The sequence below is a fragment of the Simochromis diagramma genome, unplaced genomic scaffold (genome assembly GCF_900408965.1).
Source record: "Simochromis diagramma unplaced genomic scaffold, fSimDia1.1 OVJJ01000685.1, whole genome shotgun sequence".
Classification (NCBI taxonomy): Eukaryota; Metazoa; Chordata; class Actinopteri; order Cichliformes; family Cichlidae; genus Simochromis; species Simochromis diagramma.
In genome coordinates this window covers 1,081,251-1,102,796 of record NW_024387477.1, presented here as the reverse complement: position 1 = coordinate 1,102,796, position 21,546 = coordinate 1,081,251, and the positions used below count along the sequence as shown (strand labels likewise).

The 21,546-nt window shown below is 42.9% G+C and overlaps 3 protein-coding genes across 12 annotated transcripts in view; 2 read left to right on the top strand and 1 right to left on the bottom strand.

Annotated features, from left to right (window-relative positions):
- The window catches only part of st3gal5 (ST3 beta-galactoside alpha-2,3-sialyltransferase 5), a 51,307-nt gene extending 39,371 nt beyond the window's left edge, over positions 1-11,936 (top strand). For all 5 annotated transcript variants that reach the window (XM_040015279.1, XM_040015281.1, XM_040015282.1 and 2 more), the window contains 2 exons: positions 225-1,857; positions 10,903-11,936. In XM_040015279.1, coding sequence (XP_039871213.1) covers positions 225-482 — 258 coding nt within the window. In that variant the 3' untranslated portion in view covers positions 483-1,857; positions 10,903-11,936. The remainder of the gene's footprint in view (positions 1-224; positions 1,858-10,902) is intronic.
- LOC120723665 (long-chain-fatty-acid--CoA ligase 1-like) lies at positions 1,745-21,314 on the top strand. Of its 6 annotated transcripts, XM_040015271.1 has the most exons (22): positions 11,829-11,936; positions 12,063-12,131; positions 12,318-12,623; positions 12,776-12,890; positions 13,885-13,949; positions 14,290-14,391; positions 14,612-14,711; positions 14,791-14,966; positions 16,547-16,579; positions 16,671-16,722; positions 16,812-16,885; positions 17,922-17,999; positions 18,104-18,238; positions 18,375-18,509; positions 18,838-18,933; positions 19,136-19,208; positions 19,330-19,418; positions 19,515-19,631; positions 19,724-19,867; positions 19,952-20,056; positions 20,349-20,420; positions 20,540-21,314. In XM_040015271.1, the coding sequence occupies exons 3-22, from the start codon at positions 12,444-12,446 to the stop codon at positions 20,678-20,680; spliced, it is 2,082 nt and encodes a 693-aa protein (XP_039871205.1). In that variant the 5' UTR covers positions 11,829-11,936; positions 12,063-12,131; positions 12,318-12,443; the 3' UTR covers positions 20,681-21,314. The 6 variants fall into 6 exon arrangements, with proteins under 6 accessions (XP_039871203.1, XP_039871208.1, XP_039871207.1 ...); XM_040015269.1 differs by lacking the exons at positions 11,829-11,936; positions 12,063-12,131 and adding an exon at positions 1,745-1,857; XM_040015274.1 differs by lacking the exons at positions 11,829-11,936; positions 12,063-12,131 and adding an exon at positions 2,489-2,538.
- On the bottom strand, positions 3,739-5,790 carry LOC120723669. Its single transcript, XM_040015277.1, has 2 exons — positions 4,293-5,790; positions 3,739-3,928 (listed from the first exon to the last, which is right to left on the bottom strand). Exons 1-2 carry the CDS (start codon positions 5,751-5,753, stop codon positions 3,827-3,829), a joined length of 1,563 nt encoding a protein of 520 aa, XP_039871211.1. The 5' UTR covers positions 5,754-5,790; the 3' UTR covers positions 3,739-3,826.
- Positions 21,315-21,546: the final 232 nt, after the last annotated feature.

Below are 21,546 nucleotides of genomic sequence, written 5' to 3'. Positions count from 1 at the left end.
CTGTCTGTGCATATTACAGTAAGCTAAGTCATAGTTTATTTATTATGGCCTATATTACTTTGATTTTGCCGGTGTCTCACTCTTGTCCATTTTCCTTCTTTACTTCAACCATAGTCAGTTTGCTTAGAAAATAAAATGATGTGAAAAATCTGCAACAGGAAGACAGAAACAAACGTCTTTACTCTTTAAGAAAGTTTAACCCTTTTTTTTACATATATTTGCAGAACATTCCCACTCTAGGTGTGTCTGCGCTGACTCTAGCTAGCCTGCTGTGTGACGAGGTCAGCCTGGCAGGCTTTGGCTACAACCTCTCCCAGCACGGAGCGCCACTGCACTACTATGACCAGCTGCCTATGAGTGCCATGCTGGAGCAGAGCATGCACAACGTGAACAGAGAGACTGAGCTCTTGCAAAGACTGGTTAGAGAGGGAACCATCACTGACCTGACAGGGGGGATCCACTGCTCCTACTGCCACAGCTGACCCACCACAGCCTTCTAGTGCAGAGCGCTTCCTTTTTGTGGTGTGAACATTTTCATATCCTCTCTGAGGCACTGAACAGAAGTCAAGCAAGAGTCACAGGATATTTTTAACAAAACGCTTTATGAAGAACTGCTTTGTTTTTAATGAGAAAGGGCCTTGGACCACAGTCTTGTCTTTGCTCACACACACGTGTTGCAAAGCTTCCAGTTTGTAATAACTGATTCTCATCAGCAATGCATCAGGAGCTTCTCAGTATTTGAGTTACTTTTAGTTGTGGAACACGACCAGTAACTTGTAAACAGTGTTATTCGGTATCATGGTTGTTGTGATTGTTCTGATGCAAGTTAAAATTATGTTTGTACAGCAGTAAATTATCAGTGGAACAAAATGAATCTGTATTCAGTTGCACAGATTGGACCAAAGTGTCTTCAGCTGTTTTTAGCAGATTCACTTCGTTGTGATATTGAAAAAGTCTGCTTTGCTGCTCTTCCCGAGTGGCTGATCTTTGATATCTGTGGTGAAAATAAAATGTGATTTATAATTTTATTTTTATTATTTCTACATCGTTGTAGTTTTATTTGACTTGCACTTTTTCATGTTAACATCCAATTTCCTGATCTGAATTTTAATATGTCGCAGCCATGTGAGCATCCTGTGTCGGTCTTCATTAATAAAGTCCAAAAAAGAAGAAAGTCTTCTGTTTTTAATTTTTCATTATTTTTGATGTAGTATGTTGATTCCTGGTTTTGTTTTTTTATGCTTATGTTGTTCAGTTATTTGCCTGCAGCCGTGCACACAAAGTCAAAGTGTGGAGGTCGATGGACGCTGCAGGCTAAATATTGACAGTTACTTGCTTCTCATTAACTCTGAGTGACACTAAAAGGAGAGCAGTTTACAGTCTGCTTTGAGCCAGTGATTAGCCAGCTGATTGGTCTGACAAGCCATGTGAGACCCTGATAGTGAAATTACCTTCCACGCTGCATCTTGTCATAAAGTGACCCGTGAGAAAAACACGCCTTTTAAAGACTGACTGGTGAACGCAAAGCTGAATCATGGATCTAGTATTTTACGCACTGAACCTTTTACTGCTAACTTATTGAGAAACACTTGTCCGGAAGTTTGAAACTTATGTAATGCCATGATTGGCTGGTCAGGTGTGCGCGAGGTGAGGAGCGAGAAACCGGGAAGAAGTCGTGGGAACAGGTGCGAAGTAAGCGACAGCAGCTCACCGTAGTCAGTTAATCACGACTGAAAGAAATAATAGTGCGTTTGCTGGCTTTGATACAGTATGCTAAAGAAAGTGTGCTAATAGGAGAACAGCACATCCCAGCTGGCATTAAGAAGAATATCAAAGCGAGCTCCGTTTAGAAATCAGGTAAGTTAATTATATTCAAGCGAAACCATAAAGGTGGCGCGTGACAGAAAACAACACTAACCTGTGTTTGCACGCGCACTTATTAATATGATAAATTATTATGACAAATGCTGTGCACGCTTTTAATAGTCCTAGTGCGGTGTGTGTGTGTGTGGGGGGGAGTTTCCATTCCGACCTTAAGTCCAGTCAGCGCTGTCAGACAGATGTGTCTCCTGGCACCGCTGCTAAAGGGAGGCGGGGCATGAACAAGCTGCTGGAGGTTGTGTTTTAAAAGCTGGCAAAGTGCAACAACACAACACTTTAGTCGTTACTGTGTTGGTGTATTTGTGTGTGTGTTTTGCAGTGATGGGAATAACGGCGTTACTTTTTTCAGTAACGAGTAATCTAACTAATTACTATTTCTATCGTTACAACGCCGTTACCTTTACTAACAAGAAAATTCGGTGCGGTCGCGTTACTATTTTTCAACAGACGGTTGAAGCTGTGCTCAGCTTACTGCATCAGTTGTACGGAAGTAGCTGTAAGTAATCTGGGCGCTACACCTTTAAGCAGCTGCGCGCTCCCGCGGACGGCAATCACTTTCTGCCCGACGATAACTTTTTGGCACAACACCTGGAGCTAAGGGGGCAAAACAATCGCATGAGTGCTGCTGTTTGACTGTGGAAGAATAAAGTAGTCGTGGTAAGCCAATCACATGACCACTTAAAGACAAAGCAACAAGGTGATATATACCAGTTTATAAATTGTGTTGATAGGCCACATAAAACCAGAGTCATGATAAACAATATATATGCAGCGTTTTTTCCTCAATAGTTTCGTCACGTTTAATGTCTAAGGACAGCGCAGCGAGCACTCTCTGCTTACGAGCAAAAAATAAAGAAAACCCCAAACCAAATCAAAAAACAGCTCTTTCGTGTTGGTGGAAAAATGCACCATGTTGACCAATCAAAAATGATATGGCAATACGACATTTGGTTGTTTAGGAAGAGAGATTTGTGACGTTTAGCGTGTTTGTAGTGTGTAGTTAATGTGTTGTCTTGTGTAGTTAGTGTGTAGTGTTGTGGATAGTTTTGTGTTGTGTGTCAGAACAATGAGGCGACTGCTGTCTCCAGGTAGAAACAGGAGTGATACACCTGCTGCTGTCAGACCTGCAGGTATCATCCTGTGATGTTCTCCTTTATATCTCCAAAAGTTGATTCTGTTCATGTGGACGTAGCGTTTGTGGGAGAAACGTTTCGTCACTCATCCAAGTGACTTCTTCAGTCTCAGCTGACTGCAGGCTTCCCCAAATCTTATAAACAGTGCATTTGCATAATGACTGAAACCAATGGGCTGGGAGGTCAGTTCCTTAATCGTAATTATGCAAATTCTCATGACCATTGATCAACAACCACTGACCAAAACCCACTGATCAAAGACCCACTGATCAATGTCCATGAGTCCCATTCACAGAGAGCTGGGGAATGGCTGCAATCACAGCATTGTAAGATGGTGACAGATGTACTCTTAGGCCCCCTCCTCGATTCAGAGATGGTCTTTCCCTTTTCACGTAAATGGCCTCCTTGACGCCGCCCTCAAACCAGCGTTCCTCCCTGTCCAGGATGTGAACATCCTCATCATTGAAAGAGTGTCCACTGGCCTGTAGGTGTAAATAGACTGCAGAGTCCTGGCCTGACGAGGTAGCTCTTCTGTGTTGTGCCATCCACTTCGCCAGAGGTTGTTTGGTTTCCCTGATGTATAAATCCTGCCAATCCTCCTGGCACTTAACAGCGTACATTATGTTACTCTGTTTGTGTCGGGGGACCCGATCCTTGGGGTGGACCAATTTTTGGTGCAGCGTGTTTTGGGGTTTAAAAGCCACAGAGACCCGGTGTTTAGAAAAAATGCATCTCAACTGCTCCGATACTCCTGACACATATGGGATCACTACAGGTTTTCGCTTGGGCAGCGGTTGTCCTTCTCTCCTGGATCAACTGGAGCTTTCTTTAGGAGCCTTTCCCGCTTTGACAAAAGCCCAGCTGGGATAACCACATTTACTCAGGGCCTTCTTGATGTGCTGTTCTTCTGCCTCCTTGGCCGCTGTGTCAGTGGGGATGGTGTTCGCTCTGTGTTGTAGCGTCCTGATGACACCCAGTTTGTGCTCCAGTGGATGATGAGAGTCAAACCTTAAATACTGATCCGTATGTGTAGGTTTACGGTACACGTCAGCTTTTAGATGTCCCCCATTACTGATGGAAATCTCACAGTCTAAGAAGGCTAACCTGCCACTTTTCATATCCTCCCTGGTGAATTTAATGTGTCGGTCCACCGAGTTACTGTGATCTGTGAAATGTGGTACGTCCTGAGATTTGATTTTCACCCAGGTGTCATCCACATGTCTGAAACCAATGACTTGGTGGTGTTCCAGGGTAGGATAGCAAAGCCCTCTTTTCCACTTCTTCCATGTACAAATTGGCCATGATGGGTGAAACTGGGCAGCCCATGGCACACCCATGTTTCTGCCTGTAGTACTGACCCTTGTATGTGAAGTAGGTGGAATGAAGACACAGTTCCAAAAACAAACACACTTGGTCGGTGCTGAGAGTGGTCCTGTTGCTGAGGTTGGGGTCATCCTGTAATCTCTTACACACTACCTCCAACGCTTCCATGACTGGGATGCAAGTGAAGAGAGATGTAACGTCGTAAGAGACCATGGTTTCATCTGCCTCCATAATGACATCTCTCACCTTCTCAACAAAATCCAGGGTGTTCTGGATGTGGTTTTCAGAGCTGCCCACTAGGGGGTTGAGGATCGAAGCCAGAAACCTGGAGATGTTATAGGTGACAGAGTTGATCATGCAGACAATCGGTCTTAAAGGTGCACCCTGTTTATATATTTTCGGTAAACCATACAGACTTGGTGTAGACTCCCCTGGGTACAGCCTGTAGTATGGGGTCCGGTCAATAGCCTTGTCTTGTTCTAACGGCTTCACACAATCTATCACCCTCTTCCTGTAGCCACTTCCTGGGTCTCGTTTCAGGGGCTCATAAGTATTTTCATCCCTGAGCAGTGACAAAATCTTCTCATGATAGTCTTTCTGGTTTAGCAATACTGTGCACCTACCCTTGTCTGCCAGAAGGATGATAATGTTGTTGTCATCACTAAGTGATGTGAGTGCCTTCTTCTCCTCCATGGTGATGTTGGATGCTGGGGGCTTCGCATTGCTGAGACAGGCCGAAACTTTCGTCCGTAGTTGCTCTGCTTCCACTTCTGCAATATTGTTGTTACGAATTGCTGTTTCTGTGGCTGTGATCAGCTCCACTAGCGGGATTTGTCTCGGTGTGACAGCAAAATTCAACCCTTTAGCAAGGATGTTTTTCTCTGTTTGGGTGAACTGTCTGTCAGACAAATTCTTCACCCACTTGTCCGCATCCTCTGTGTCGCATCCTTGTCTCTTCTGGCCACTGAGGACACTCTCCATATTTTGTGGTGGTTTCCGACATACAACAAGTAGGTCAAACTTCCCTTGTTGCCTGGTGTTAGACTTCTTGTGCTGTGCTAGACGAACCTTCTCAGTAAAGTCAAACACCTTTTTAAGAGTATTCTCATCTAAAAGCATTGTCAGTCTCTGTCGGATCCGCTCCTCTTGAGATTTTAGCATGTCGATGGTAAAATTTGTTTGCCTCACCCGTTCATTAAGCAGCTGATGCCGTGCCTTCTGGAGGATTTTTGTTGCCCGGAAGCCTTTAACTGAAGAGCTCATTTGCAGACTTTTAGGAGTAATCCTGTTTTGTCGACATCTGAGACTGAATCTCAGGTGGTTCCTGTAGTCCGCCATCTTACATGCCGTTTGCTCATACTGACATACAAGCTTTAGGCAGTCCTTGCCAAAGTGGGTTAAAACGTCTTGATGCATTCTCAATCATCCAGGAAAGTAAATCTCCAAAAGTTGATTCTGTGGACGTAGCGTTTTGTGTGAGAAACGTTTCGTCACTCATCCAAGTGATTTCTTCAGTCTCAGCTGACTGCAGGTTCCCACAATCTTATAAACAGTACATTTGCATAATGACTGAAACCAGCCCACTGAAGGAACAAGGGGCTGGGAGGTCAGTTCCTTCATCATAATTATGCAGATTCTCATGACCATTGATCAACAACCACTGACCAAAACCTACTGATCAAAGACCACCGATCAATGGCCATGAGTACCACATGAGAATGGGTGCACCAGGGTGCAGGGGAGGCATCCCCCCCTCTGTCCCCTTCTGGCTGCCTGTGCCTCAATTTTATCTCACAACTTAGACATTCACATTACTCACACTCTCATAACACATACATATAGGATCTTGGAGGTGGGCACGCTACACGGACTCCAAAAGACCATCAGGGTGTACACCTCACCCCTGGCGTCGCTGCCCACCTCTCAATTTTAAATACACGTAGACACTGAGGGCTATCAGGAGGGGCTATGCGCTTACCTGCTGCTCTCTGGCAGGTAGCTCCATGCCCTCCTGGGTTTTAAATGCACCTTAGAACACACATGCATCAACACTACAATGAGCGGGTGGAGGGAGGTTTGGAGTCTTCACACACCCCCGTTCTCTGCGGCCTGTTGGAGCGGGGGGCCAGGAGGAAGAGTTGGCCGTCCGACTGGGGTCTGGAGTGTGGGGCCTCCCTGCTGCTGCGGAGTCGGGGCGGTCTGCTTCTCCCCACCACAGGGAAAAGGGTAACACCACCTGGGTCTGGGTGCAGTTTCCCCCTCCAGGGGCAAAGGTACCTAGACCCGGTTCTTAGAGTACGCTTGGGGAGTGTGATTGTGTGTACAGTGTCTCTCTATGTCTGTCTCCACGTTGGTTGAGTGTGGAGTAAGTGCATATGAGAGCATGAGGGTGGGAATGGATGTTTGTATCTGTGTGTGCCTGTATGTCTGTGTCTATATGTCAGGTCTGGTATCAGACGCCACCTCTCTGGGGACATCTCAGGCCCTCTAAGGTATGGAGGCCTATCTCCCCCCACCACCACTTCCCCTGCCAGTGGCAGGCGCCCTCAGACATCGGTGCGTTGGTGGTTCTTTGTGTCCGGGGATGGGCGCCCAGGTACACACCGGCTCACTCCTTGGTGGCTCCTTATCGGGGCCTGGAGCCTGGGGCTCGCTCGGGCCACTTCAGGGGTGGGGTGCCCTCGGCCTGAGGCCCGGTCACTCTGGCACAGCTGGCTGCCGGCGGAGCTCACGGGCACGTCACTGCAACCCCCCCTGGCTTCTGCTCCGCGGCTGCTGAGTGAGCCCTCATCTGGGACTCTCCTCAGCTCTTTCTGGGATAGTGGCGCGGCTGCCCCTCTGTTGGTCTTCCTTGGTCTCTTGTGTTCTGGGGGCCTCTGGATGTCTGGAGTCTTGATCTCCTCCATACCTGCTTCATGCCCTGGTGGACACCTCACCCCACACCCTCTAGCAGATCATTACATGAAGGAACCTTTTGAATGCAAGCGCGTCCATGCTCACAGGTGTACACACGGGTGCTCACACACACAAACTACACCCTTTTTGGCTCCTACCTCAAAGCACACTGTGCGCTGTCGATCTTACGTGCTGCACAATAATGTTTAATATTTAGTATTTACTGTTATATTCACATAGATCATCGTGATGTTGTTTATTGTATTGCTCTCGTTTTCTTCTGCTTGTTTTCTTTTTTCTTTCTCAACAGGTGATTCAGGTGATTGATGTGTTTTGTTTTTTTTTGTTTTTTTTTGTCTGCTTATTTAGTTGGTTTTTGTTTTTTGCCCTTTATCCCCGTCCTTCTTCTCCGCTGTTTTTCTTTCCCTCTTTCTTTCTCCCTTCTCTTTTCCTCATTCAAGTCTGTCCCGTATCTAGCAAGTGAAAATAAAAAATAAAATAAACAATAAAAGGTGAATCAAATAGACCATTACGGCAAGGCTCGGATGGTCAATTTGGTAAAGTAAATCCGTTGGGCATCTTTCTTCGCCTTTAGACAATAATTCTGATGGCAAAAGAACCAAAGAGGACAGGCAAAAAGAAAAAAAAACAAAACAAAAAAAACATGCTAAACCCTGAGTTGGCCCTGATGCATCCATCGGAGTGTGAGTGTGTTTGTGAGGAGTAGCTCATGCTTGGATACAGATAAAAGGATGAATGTGAGCATGAAAGCGCCCGAGTGCTCAAATTCAGGAGAAAAGTGCTGTATGAGTACCAGCTCTTTAACCATCAATATTAAAAAATATTTATTTTTATTTTTTTAAGACATGGAGGAAGTATGTGCCCACTGTAGTGATGTGTGTGTAATTGGTGATCGACCACTGTTGTGTAGTTGACAGTATTTAAAGAAGGAAGTTGGTCTGGTCATGCTGACATAGAAAGCACAGAGGGAATATTGTCCTAAGCTTAAAGGCTGTTGAGATCCATGTTCACATGATGAACACAGATGAGTCAATATTTAACAATCACAAGACAGAAAATATCTTCATGTATGGTCACACACGTTTGCCCCAGAACATTGTGTCAGATAGTTTTTCCTTTGCTCAGCTGACCACATGTGGGTCATAGGTCACTGTGGCAAAGGTGAAGGCACTCAGGCGTTGCTGAAACCTGCTGTCCTTTGCAAGAAGGCTGTAACTGTGTGAGAATGAGACAAATGAAAGAGACGCGTCATCAGACAAAGAGTCCGTATTGATGTTGTTTATTAATTTTGAAGATACTCTGCATTTAACTGCTATTAGAACAAGTTTAACTTTGCTTGGTTTGGTCTCCCAGTCTTCACTATCAGATTAAATTACAGAAACATGCATTGATTGTTTGACTTTGAGTTAGACTGATCGTTTTCCAGGAGCCAGCCAATTAGAGGGCTCCCGTGGCCCCGCCTGACCTCTTAAAAGAATGTTTGTTGCTGTTGCGTGTCAGCGGTGCATTAGTGCATTGTGAAGGCAGAGCGGCAGTAAAAACTGCAGGATCCCTGCCACTGGATGCTCAGTGTCTCACCTGGCTGCTCTCTGTTACAGGTTAGTGGGTGAGAAACACGTTAAAACATGGAGAAACACACACGGGGATACGGAAATAGTGTGTGTCGTGTGTTGTTCTTGCATTATCCTGTTATTATTAACTGTTGTACAGTTAGCATTCACAGCTAAGCCTCTTCTTTTACAGGTTATTCCAGTTTAAGAGACTGGCTCATGTTATTGTCATGCATGTGTTGTGCTGGGAAACACTGAGTAGTATTAGTGTAGGTGAAACAAGCACTCTGCAATCAAAGGATGAGAAACTAGACTGAAGGTTTCCTTGTAATGTGGAAGCGTCTTCACCTTATAATATAAAGCACCCTAGAGTGACTGCTGTTGTGATTTGATGCTACATAAATTGAATTGAACTGAATTGGTGGATGGTCTGCCAAAATAATAAAAAAGATTATTTAAAAATGCTAAATCCTTTTCTGTAATAATATTACTTGTAATTGAAGTTTTTGAAGTTGATTGAACTCTTTCTGCATATGTGCAGTCGGGGAAAGAAGTATCCGACCCCTTGTTGAATTCATAATTTTGACCACATGCAAAGAATTGAGCACTCTATAATTTCAATGGTTTTTTTTCTTGGTCTTAAAAGAGAAACAATAGCATTAACCTTTAACAGTGATGTATTTTGTTATGCAGTTTATGTAGAGTAACAGAATGTGACTGTGAGAGAGGGGACAGCTGATACAGGAACCTGAACTCTTGAGGTACATTTCAACTCAAGCTGTGCTTTAAGTAGGATTGTTTTCTCACACTTCAGTTCAGTCTTACAGACAGTTTTTCTTTTCTCCTGCTAATGAGAATGCAGCAACTTTCATTTTAAGAGTCCAAATCGTGGGTCTGCCTTGGTGTTGCTGTGAGAAGTGCTGTCTGTGTTTTCTAGAGTCTAGACCAGGGGTGGGCAACTTCAGGCCTCAAGCAACAGTGTCCTGCAGGTTTTAGATCTCACCCTGGGTCAACACACCTGAATTAATTGATTAGTTCATTACTAGGCCTCTGGAGGACTTCAGCACATGTTGAGGAGGCCATTTAGCCATTTGAATCAGCTGTATTTGACCAAGGACACTGGCCCTCGAGGCCTGGAGTTGCCCACCGCTGGTCTGGACCAAAGGTCATCGTCTTCATCTGTTCTCACATGAAGATGTCACACTTTCCAGTCTGTTTATTTTTCAACAGCTTTGCAGTCACAGTCTGTGCTGGTAGGCTGTGTGGACTAAGAAATGTGGACCCAAACGCAGACAAAATGAAGCGCTTTTTGTTATAGCTGATGGAAAAATTACAAAAATAAAAGGCAAAGCAAACAATACAAAACTAAAGAATAACCTAAATTGGCTAAACTAGAATTGAACATGAAAACCCTGGACATGCTTAACACGAATACCTGAAACATGGAACGCAGACGATCTGACCCCGACTGACAGAAAACTAACACACTAAATACACAGAGAGGTGATGAGGGGACTGGAAACACATGAATGAACATGGGAGCAAAACTAAACACACTGAACAGGGAACGCAAGATAATAAAACAGGAAACATAGAGAGACGTAGGCTGGGACACGCAAGCCTGACATGAGGGTCAAGAGAGGGAGAGAGTGGGAGCGAGGGACATAACTGGGATGAGGGAGGCTTAACTGTGTTTTTGTTGTAATGCTGAGAACTCCTCCAACTATTAAACACCAACACTGGCACAGAATGGGACGAATACATCTGACGCCTGGGAGAATCTGTTAAATATATGATATACGATCCAATTGCACTGTAACGTGAGTCACAGCTGAACGAGATCGCCTGCTATTACTGTACGGGAAAAGCAGCAGTCTTTCATTTGGTTTCTGTACTTAACAGTAAAGAGATGTTGCACGCTTCAGTGCACAGGATTATTATTAACAAACAAACAGACCTTACATTAGACCAAAGTCTTTCAGGTCCGGATAAACATCAGCCACTGCTGTCTGTGTGTGTCGGCTTGAAGATTTGGTTATAATCAGCAGCCGATATCTGACTTCTGTCTAAATCTGCGACTCTCCACCATTTGACCCTAGAACTGAAGAAGCTTCTCGGATGAAGGTGAAACGTCTTCAAGCAACTTAAAGAAGTCCTGATGCTTTTCTTTCCAAGCTCCTTAGACTACGATGACCTGGATGACTGAGAACCTTCACAGACATACAGCCCTTCTCAGAGTCTCCAGTGACATTTTGATGCAAAACGATGCAGGAAAATGTTCTGTTCTCCTGATGTTGCTAGAGTTGACCATCGAATTCTGCTTGAAAGGCTGAAACATTGGGTCGGTGTATCTGAATCTGCCTCGGAGTGGTTCTCCTCATATCTATATGAACGATACTTTTCTGTGACAGTTTCTAAATACCGGTCATCTTCCACTTCTAAGCTTTTACTTTTATTTCAGGTTTGTGGGTCAAGGACCTGGAGGCTTCAGAGGGGCTTTTAATAAATTTAGGGGTCCTAGAGGAACCCTTTTGAGGGAGGAGGTGTTACGTCCCTCTGTAGCCCCTAATCATCTCAATGTGTTCAGCTGGTGCTAATTGGCCACACCTAGTCAGGTGTGGATAAAAGCATACCCGAGGCAAGCTTCCCAGGGAGCTCACTTGTCTTTGCCTTGGTGGCACCAGCCATTTTAGCCGACCTGGTATTCCATTCTAAGATAATACCTCTTCTCACCTATACTCTGGTATTCGTCTCCTTTTTTATGTTGCGGCTTTTGAGCCAGGTCGTAACATAACCTATGGTGCGCCACATGGTTCTGTGCTGGGGCCTTTATTGTTTCTAATGTATCTACTTCCTCTCCAGCATATTTTAAGCCCCTATGAGGGCATTTGCTACCCAGATGATATCCAGTCCCAAGATGTTTCTAAGCTGCAGATTCTGAATGAGTGCTTAGAATCCATTAAAGGTTGGATGGTCGACAACTTTCTCCAACTTAATGAAGGACAGACCAAAGTCCTTGTATGTGCTCCTGACAGACATGTACCTAAGATAATGAATGCTCCTGGTCCTCTTTCAACATTTGTGAAATCGTCCATCAGGAACCTCGGGGTAATCTTTGACCCGGCTCACTTTGGTGAGCCTGCTTTTATCACTTAACAAAACATTTCTAAATTAAGTCTCGTACTGAACTGGAGATTATTATTCATGCAGTCATTTTATCATGATTGGATTGCTGTAATTCACTGTTTACATCTCTAAGAAAAAACTCCCTGGAGCGTCTGCAGATTGTCCAAAACACTGCAGCAAGGCTTCTGACCAAAACATTGAAGTACTCATTTAGTTAACTTTTGTCTGTTTTTGATTTATACTTTGTCTTCCCTGTGTGAAGCACTTTGTGATCTTTTATCTAGAAAGGCGCTATATAAATAAAATTTACTTACTTACTTTACTAAACTATGGATAAAAAAAAAGATTCAAAGTACAATAACGATGTGTCTTCTCTTGCTCTTTCTAGGTGAACTCCTGGCCAAAAACATCTTCATATTGCTTGCAACCACACCTCAGGGCATTCAGTCTAACTGCACCTGGACGAACAGAGCAGAGCAGTCAGTGTTGTTGAAGGCACCTCATCGCAAATAACATGGAGGAGTTTATTCAGAACCTGCCAGATCTAGATGTCAGCTGCTACGTCAGAAACATGTCCACCCCTGTGTTAGTCAGCATGGGGGCTGTGCTTGCTGCGACAACCTATTACCTAGCAACACGATCCAGGCCCCTCCCACAGGTCTGTGACCTTCAGATGCAGTCAGTTGAGGTTCAGGTAAGTTTGGTCCCTGTCAGAGTCACAGGATCAATGATGTGACCCACAAATTACTTGCTGTCATTAATTCTCTAACAAGATTTTTCACACAGAAACGTTCCAGCTGCTGTCGTTATTGTTGCATTCACAATCTGTTTCATTGTCATTGTGAGGATGGAGATTTGGCACGCCGATCAGTTCTACTGACCACTGACAGTCCCTTGACACATATCTATGATGATGCCACTACGTTGTATGAATTCTTTCTCAGAGGCGCCAGAGTGTCCAGTAAGTCACCAGTAATACAATTTAATCCCAATGTGGTACTTTTACTGTATAAATCAAGCTTGCATTCAGATTCATCCTTCACTGCACTGGTGCAGTAGTGATGATGTGTTTAACATCTCATAGTAACTTTGACTTTGTTGAATACAAAAACTGTATATAAAAGATGGATATTTTATTTGAATATTTAGATATTTTAATACAATTTTATGACACACGTTATGTAAAAATTAACCTCCTACGCAATCATTAAGGCAAACTTAGCTGTAGAGACCGCAACTGTTGTTTTTACAGTTTTCATATTAAACATGTATGCTGCTGCTTTAAAGATGAGCATTTAAAAATGGGACCCTTTTTTCCATTTTTGCAGAGGAACAGTCTGAAAAAGAAAGTGAATGACATGGATTACCACTCATGTGGTTTTTCCACATTAGAGGAACAGCTTTGTCACATGTATGTGCCAACCATAAGAGCCATTGTGTCGGTTGTTTTGGAACCAGAAGTCCATATTTAGATAAGAAGGTGAAAGGCACAGTTAAATTATTTCAGAAATCTCTCAGTCAGAACATGCTATATCATGTTTAGGTAGAAACTAGCGAGCTAACTTCCTGCTAACTTCTAACTCCGTTAAATTTATTAAATCCTGTTTTCATGGATGCCTGGATGTTAAACTTAATTGTTACACCTGGTAAAGCAGCAACGCTGATCATTTTATTAAAGATGAAAGACTTTAGACAGTTTGTAACTCTCAGTGATGCCACAGTGTTTGTTTGACTTTGGGACCTGTGTACTCTTTCTTAATGCCAGAAGGCTGACAAAATAGTCAACACTTCAGTTTACTGCTGTGCCAGCAGCCAAGCATGCAGGGTAGGAAGTGTAATCATCTATATGTGTAATAGGGATATGTGTATGAAGACATCCTGGGAACACTTTTGAATTTGTGACATTAGGTTGCTCTAACTTTCCACTGTAGTAACTCTTCTCTTTCATCGTCCAGGTAACGGTCCCTGTGTCGGCTCCAGGAAGCCAAAACAGCCTTATGAATGGATTTCCTACAGAGAGGTAAGAGATACCAAGATTAGCTCACCTTGTATAAACATTATGGCCTCCAGGGTGAAAGCTACAGTTTGCAGTCAGTATAAACAGTTGTTTACAAAGTGGTGGTCAAAAAGGTGACCTCGTCTTTTTTGGTCACGTTGTTTGTGACATTCACTCTGCAAGTGCGTCATTTTATTCTGTATGCAAATCTGAAATTGTCACTTTGTAACTTTGTGCTAAATGTGATCAAATGTAAATGAGAAGGTGAAAAGGCAAAATGAGCATAAATCAAACTTTGATTTCTGAGGCTGAACAAGGTTGAGTTTGTCAGCATTAACAGCTGGTGTGTGTGTTTATGTGTTAGGTAATTGAGCAAGCAGAGAATCTGGGTTCTGCATTTCTTCACAAAGGAAACAGCAAGACTGCCGACTCTCACATCGGCATATTCTCTCAGAACAGACCAGAGGTACATAATTGCACACTTTCAAGGTTTTAGTCTTTACTTTAACAAGCAGCTGCTCTATGATCTCACAGCCTCATTACTTCAGTGCTAAGATGAACCTGAATGTGCTGCTTTTTGACGACGGAGTCATTATCAAACTTAATCTTGTAATGTTTGTTTAAATAATTTCCCCCAGGGATCAATAAAGTATTCTAATTCTGATGATTCTGATTTGTGTGTGTAGTGGACCATCAGTGAGCTGGCGTGTTACACCTATTCTCTGGTGTCAGTCCCTCTGTATGACACGCTGGGAACAGAGGCCATCGGCTATATTATAGACAAAGGTAAACAATGGTGACTTGGATACATGGCAGAGGTTTTTCTGAAGACGTTCAGCTGATTATCTGCTATTTGTTTTTGCAGCTTCTATCTCAACTATAGTGTGCGATGTGATGGATAAAGTCAATCTAGTGCTGGACTGCATTAACAACACGAAACACAGTGTGAGAACAATTGTTCTAATGGAGAGCCCAAACACCAGCCTGATCGAACGGGGACAGCAGGCTGGAATCCACATCCTCAGCCTGCAGGAGATGATGGTCAGAAGGCTTTTTCTTTTTTTCAATTAATTAATTATTATTATTATTATTTATCGTAATTTCTTTGTCTTTTGTGTGTGTTTATTTCATTCTTCTGCTTTTACCTTTAATAAACTTTATTCTTTTCCTTCAACAGCTTCTCCTTTGTTTTCTGTTTTTGTGCAGTGCTGTAAAAGTACTCAATTCCTTCCTGATTTTCTATTTTTTGTATATTTCTCACACTTTCAAATCTTTCGGATCATTAAACAAATTGGAATATTAGACAAAGGCAAGAGTAAATACAAAATGCAGTTTTAAACGATGACTTCATTTATTAAGGGGGAAAGAAAACCTATCCAACCTAGCAGAGGTCTGCTGTCAATTAAAGGGGACACTCCCCACCTTTCAATCCGTGTCAATGGTGTGGTTCGCTTGGACAGATGTGAGCACAGTAATCACACTCTGGTGCAGACCAGAACCACCACAATGAGACGCTTTGGAGGAGGTGGTCTCTGTGCGAGTCCAAATGAACTCCAGAGCGATTCACTTAAATGTGATCTGACCCAAATACCCAAAATGTGTATACTGAGCTAAACACCTCCCTGTGTCCAGCTGTGACAGTGGGAGGTGTAAATACACAATGTAGTCTTTTAAAATTATAACTTCATTTATTCAAAGAAAAAAAGCTCCCCAGACCTTCTATGTGTGAAGTTATTGATCCCCCCCCCCCTTTTTAAACCATGATTTAAATGCCATTAACCACATTCTCAGAAAGTTGAGTTTAATTTTATTTGATTACTGTCAAACCTTCTGACTCATGAAATCACTGAAATGCTAAACCTGTCTAACAAAGTGAAGTAGGTTAAAAGAAATAAAGTTTAAAAGACCAAAAGGAAACAAAGTCCTTGACATCTATCAGTTACAAAGTTGTTACAAATGCAGTTCTAAGGGCGAGCCGGTGATCACAAATGGATCAATCTAGAAACGTTCGAGTGAACCATCCCTGGATTGGGCACATAATCAGATTTACTCCTAGAGTGCATCAATGACACATCGAGGAGGTAGCGCAAAAATAAAACTACATCTAAAGAACTGCAAGCCTCACTTATCTCAGTAAGGTCAAAGTTCATGATTCAACAATAAGAAAAGAGATGACATCATGGGAGAGTTACAAGGAGAAAATCACTGCTGACCAAAAAGAACAGGCTCGTCTCAGATTTATCGGTTATCACAAATACGAGGGTGGCACAACCAGTTAACAGCTTTTACACAGAGTCAGACTGGCTTTGATAGCTTTTCATCTTTACTTAATGAAAAGTTTACTCTGATTATCTTTGTGTAAAATTCAAATTTTTCTAGTAATCTGAAACATTTCAGTGTGACAGATGTGCAAAAAGCTAATAATCCAGGAAGTAGGCAAATAGTTTAGTTTTGCTGTCCTTGCTGCTTTGTGTTTATTTGGCCTGTTTTCACTTTCATTTGTTTCTTAAATGGTTACTTCTTCGGCCTACGTTTCCTGTTGTTTTGTCTCAGTTGTCATCATTTCCTTTTATCTCTGTATTCTCAGATCTGTTAGTTAACCTGCTTTTCTTGTTGCACAGGCCATAGGGAAGGCCAACCACCAGGAACCACTGGTATGTAAACACAGGCCTGTTAGACTGTCTCTAAATATTGAGGATGCTGTCTGTTATGCTGTCTGATCCATTTTTACCTCCATCTCTTCAGCCCCCTCAGCCCAAGGACATGGCAGTCATCTGCTTTACCAGTGGAACAACAGGTGACACATCCACAGACTCACAGTGACATGCAGCCACTCTGATTTGAGTTAGCTAAAATATTTGCCATGTCTCCTGTACGCACTTTCAGGAAAACCAAAGGGAGCTATGTTGACACATGGGAATATTGTCTCCAACTGCTCAGCTGTCATCAAGATTACAGGGGTGAGGTGCTGATGTAATCATAGACCATCTCTCTGTTTGCTCATCGCACATCTCTTTGAAGCTGGTCGTTTGAGACCTTGTGGTGACCCTCTAACTTAGGGATGTCAGACTCATTGTGAGCCACATACAGCCCACTTTGATCATGAGTGGGCTGGACCTGTGAAATGCTCCTTTCATTTAATATAAAGTAGTAACTCCACACTTAATCCCTGAGATATGTTAACGTGAAATGTAAACTACTTCTGAGTTTTTCTGCATAACAAGAAAATGTTTTTCTAGTAAATGAAAGTAATCTGTTGCTGTGACTCTTAAGGCTTAAATTGTAAATAAATAAATGTGCAAAATTACAGAAAACATTTCAGAATTACTACGGACTCAATGTAGAAAACTAAAGTTTCTATAGTAGTTAAAGAAAACATTTGTTTGTCTGTTACTTTGATGTTATATGAATTGTCTCTTTATCAGTAGGAAAAACTGTAAAACTTATGAAAATATAACAAAAAGTGTAAAATGTATGTCCAAAGATTGCAGTCTTTGTTGGACCAATTTGGCCCCCGGGCCTTATGTTTGACTCCCCAGCTCTAATGTATCGTATGTCAGTCTAGTAGTTTCCTCAGGTGCTTGCCTGGAAGTTGAGACTTTATTGATTGTGGGTACTGCCCACTTTTCATCACCAGGAGTTTGTTCACCAGTAGACACTCAAAGTCACCAAATAGCCTTAATTTTTATTCTGCCCTGTCCCCACATCACGGCACATCGCTTCTAGTGTCTATGCAGCTTCAGGAAGGAGAAGGAAAGGAAAAATGCTGAAGGGAAGACAGAGAAAACACAGCTCACTAAGACCTTTAATGGTCTCGTCCCTCTTCTCTCCAGTCGTACGTTCAGACCGCTTCAGAAGAAGCTTGCTGTCTTTTCTGCATCTGTCCTACATGTTGGGGAGGGCGGTGGGATTACGAAGGTTAATGCTTTCCCTCTCTGTCTTTGTGCATGTGTGTTTGTCTTTGTGTTGATTGCTTGCTGTGTGTGTTTGTTTTAGACCACCTGTCCAGTGCTTCCCAATGATATCCATTTGTCCTATCTGCCCCTGGCTCACATGTTTGAGAGGGTCGTGCAGGTTTGTTCCACCTGTCGTTAAAAATCAATGAGGATTCCTTCCGGCCTGCTGTGTCAGGCTCCTTTTAATAACATTGTCCCAAATTTCCTCTCCCTGTCTGGTAGGGAGTCATGTTGATACATGGAGCCAGGATTGGTTATTTCCAGGGAGATATTCGTCGACTGTCAGATGACATGAAGGTGCTGAAGCCTACTGTGTTCCCCGTGGTTCCACGACTCTTAAACAGAATGTATGATAAGGTATGAAGAAGTGTAAGCACTCTGCTCATTTGTGTGCTATGATATCTTATAAAGATACGATTTTGCATAAATGCAGTGCTGATCGTAAGCTTTACTGATGTTGTTCTGTTTAATCCTGGTAATTCTTCTGGTGTAGATCTTCGGTCTGGCCAACTCACCCTGGAAGCGCTGGCTGCTGGAATTTGCCTTCAAGAGGAAGCATTCTGAGATCATGAAAGGCATCATCAGAAAAGACAGTATATGGGATAAGCTCATCTTCAACAAGGTCCAGGTATTCAGAGCCAGCACCGCTTTTATTTTAATACTATTTTGTCAGCTGCTGTTATGACAAAATGACTAATTGTCCATGAATATATACAGTTTATTATTTTAAACAACAGTGAAAAAAACTAAAAAAAACATAAATACCAACCTACTCATTACCTGGGGATCCACATTATTAAAAGGAAAATTTCCATTTCAGGAAAATGGAAAACAGAGCAAACAATGACGATACAAAAACACTGTAGTATCAGAGCATTAACAGTGTCTGAATGAGTTTGTTTGGGATGCAGTTGAGCAGCTGTGAAGTAAATAATGTGATGTGCTGCCCTCTGCAGGCCAGTCTTGGTGGCTGTGTGCGTCTCATGATAACAGGAGCAGCTCCCATATCTCCAGTTGTTCTCACCTTCCTCAGAGCTGCACTAGGCTGTCAGGTAACACACACACACAATTGCTGAATGTAATCTGCTGTTATCCTGTGTTGTTTTACTTCCGTAGTATGTGACATCACAGTAATGTCCTCTGGGATGATCCACCCCGCCCTCCTTTTGTCATTTTCCATGTTGCATAATTCTGTCTGTAGCAGCAGCATCACTAACGATTATAATAATAATTGTGGTTTGTGCTCTGTCTCAGTTCTATGAAGGCTATGGACAAACCGAGTGCACTGCAGGTTGCACAGTGACCATGCCTGGAGACTGCACTGCAGGTAGCACATAACAAAGCTGCAGAACTTAACCAACCTTACTTAACCTACTTTAACCAACTATGTAAAAGTATAAAATGATTACTGATCTGAAGATGACCTCAAACTGACTTCATCTCAACAGGTCATGTTGGAGCGCCTCTGCCCTGTAACACAGTTAAACTGGTGGATGTACCCGAGATGAACTACCTGGCTGAAAATGGAGAGGGAGAGGTAAAACTGAAAAGCTGACATCAGCACATATAGCTTACTTAATGTCCATAGTTGTTTCAGTCATTCACACTAGTCACGTGTGCGTATGTGTTCCAGGTGTGCGTGAAGGGCGCCAACGTATTCCAAGGCTATCTAAATGACCCAGAGAGAACAGCAGAGACCATCGATGCAGATGGGTGGGTCCACACGGGAGACATTGGGAAATGGCTTCCGGTGGGTTCTTCATCTGTTCATTACATTAAGCTCAATACATATGTGGTCTGTGGCCACACCTGGATTCAGTGTGTGCGCGTGTTTGTTTACAGAATGGCACCCTGAAGATCGTGGACAGGAAGAAGCACATCTTTAAGCTGGCACAGGGCGAGTACATTGCTCCTGAGAAGATAGAGAACATCTACATGAGGAGTGATGCGGTGGCGCAGGTATTTGTGCATGGAGACAGTCTGCAGGTAGGTCCTCTCTTTAAAACTGCAAGTTTCTCTAGAACAAAGTCCACTTTGAATGAGATACATTTACATGTTGTTTGCCTCCAGGCGTGTCTGGTAGCAGTGGTGGTTCCTGACCCCGACTTCCTGTCTGACTGGACCAGGAGGACGCTGGGATTGCAGGGCAGCTACCTGGAACTATGTGGCAGAGCGGTAATGGATTCAGAAAGCTTGCACAAAAGTCTTGAGCTATCCCTTATTTCTTTATATTTTTGCTGCAGGTGAAATAGGTGGAGCGATTTATTGAAATATGTGCAAATATAAACTGGTAAACGGTTTATAAGGCAAAATCTGATGGCTAATTATTATGTGTACACACAACACTGGTTCGTCTGTTGTTTAGGTTTCTCTTTATGGTTGAATGACTCATAGGCCAGTGTTCAGCAGCTTAACAATGTTAATATTGAGTAATATATTGAGAATTTTTTCATTCTTCTGTATTTAGGAAGTTAAAGCAGCCATCTTGGAAGACATGCTGAGGCTGGGCAAGGCAGGAGGCCTCAAGTCCTTTGAGCAGGTACAGCACTCAGTCATAGTTGAAGTATTTCTGTATACTTTGAATTGTTTTTCCATCAAATATTAGAAGTAATATTATTATTGTCACTAACACCACCTGGCCACATGTCTGTTCTTTAGGTAAAAGCCATCTGCATTCACACCGAGCTGTTCTCCATCGAGAACGACCTGCTCACTCCAACAATGAAGGCCAAGAGGAACGAACTGCGCCAGTACTTCAGATCCCAGATCGACGAGTTATACGCTGGGATCAAAATGTAGAAGGACAAGTGGAGAGCGGGAGGGAAGAATAGGCGGCAGCTCTTCTAATGGTGTTTTAGATTCAATTAAAAGGGGAAAGAATAACCGAGGTACAAGCTGAAGCACACAACAGAAAGCAAATGAATGAGACCCTCTGAGGCCATCATCACAGGCCTGTACTACAAAGCAGGTTATCTTTTTATTACCTGGCTTAATTAAAAGTAACAACTACTTCCACACACACAATGGTGTTTATCAAATCAGTAATGTGATTTTTATGGACATAGACGAAGACAAGGACACTACAGTACAAACCCCGAGGACTCGCTTTAGTTCTCACGGCCAAACAACACGATTGTCATGCTCAACAGAACACAAAAATAATTTGACTACAGGATCTGTGGTACGCAAGACAGGAAGTCAATTTTAACTGTTGATGGAATTGATTAGTCTTTGATATTTAAATATTAATGATGATGATGCTGATAAGGTGCTGAGTCTGAAGAAGCTGTTTTTTGTTTGTACTTCAACTTTGTCACATCACAAATCTCAGGCCTGCAAAAAGCAAACACACATTGTGCACTTTTGTTTTGCTGCATCCTCACACAGAATGGTTCTGGTGTTGGCCAGAGGGGCCGATGGCGCGATATGGCAGCCTCGCCTCTGTCAGTCTACCCCAGGGCAGCTGTGGCTACAACCGTAGCTTGCCTCCACCAGTGTGTGATTGTGAGAGTGAATGAATAGTGGCATTGTAAAGCGCTTTGGGTGCCTTGAAAAGCGCTATATAAATCCAATCCATTATTATTATTATCATTATTATTACAGAATGGTTCACTGGCATTGATGAGACAGTTTGATGTCATGATTTTGTTTTAGTGTTGAAATTT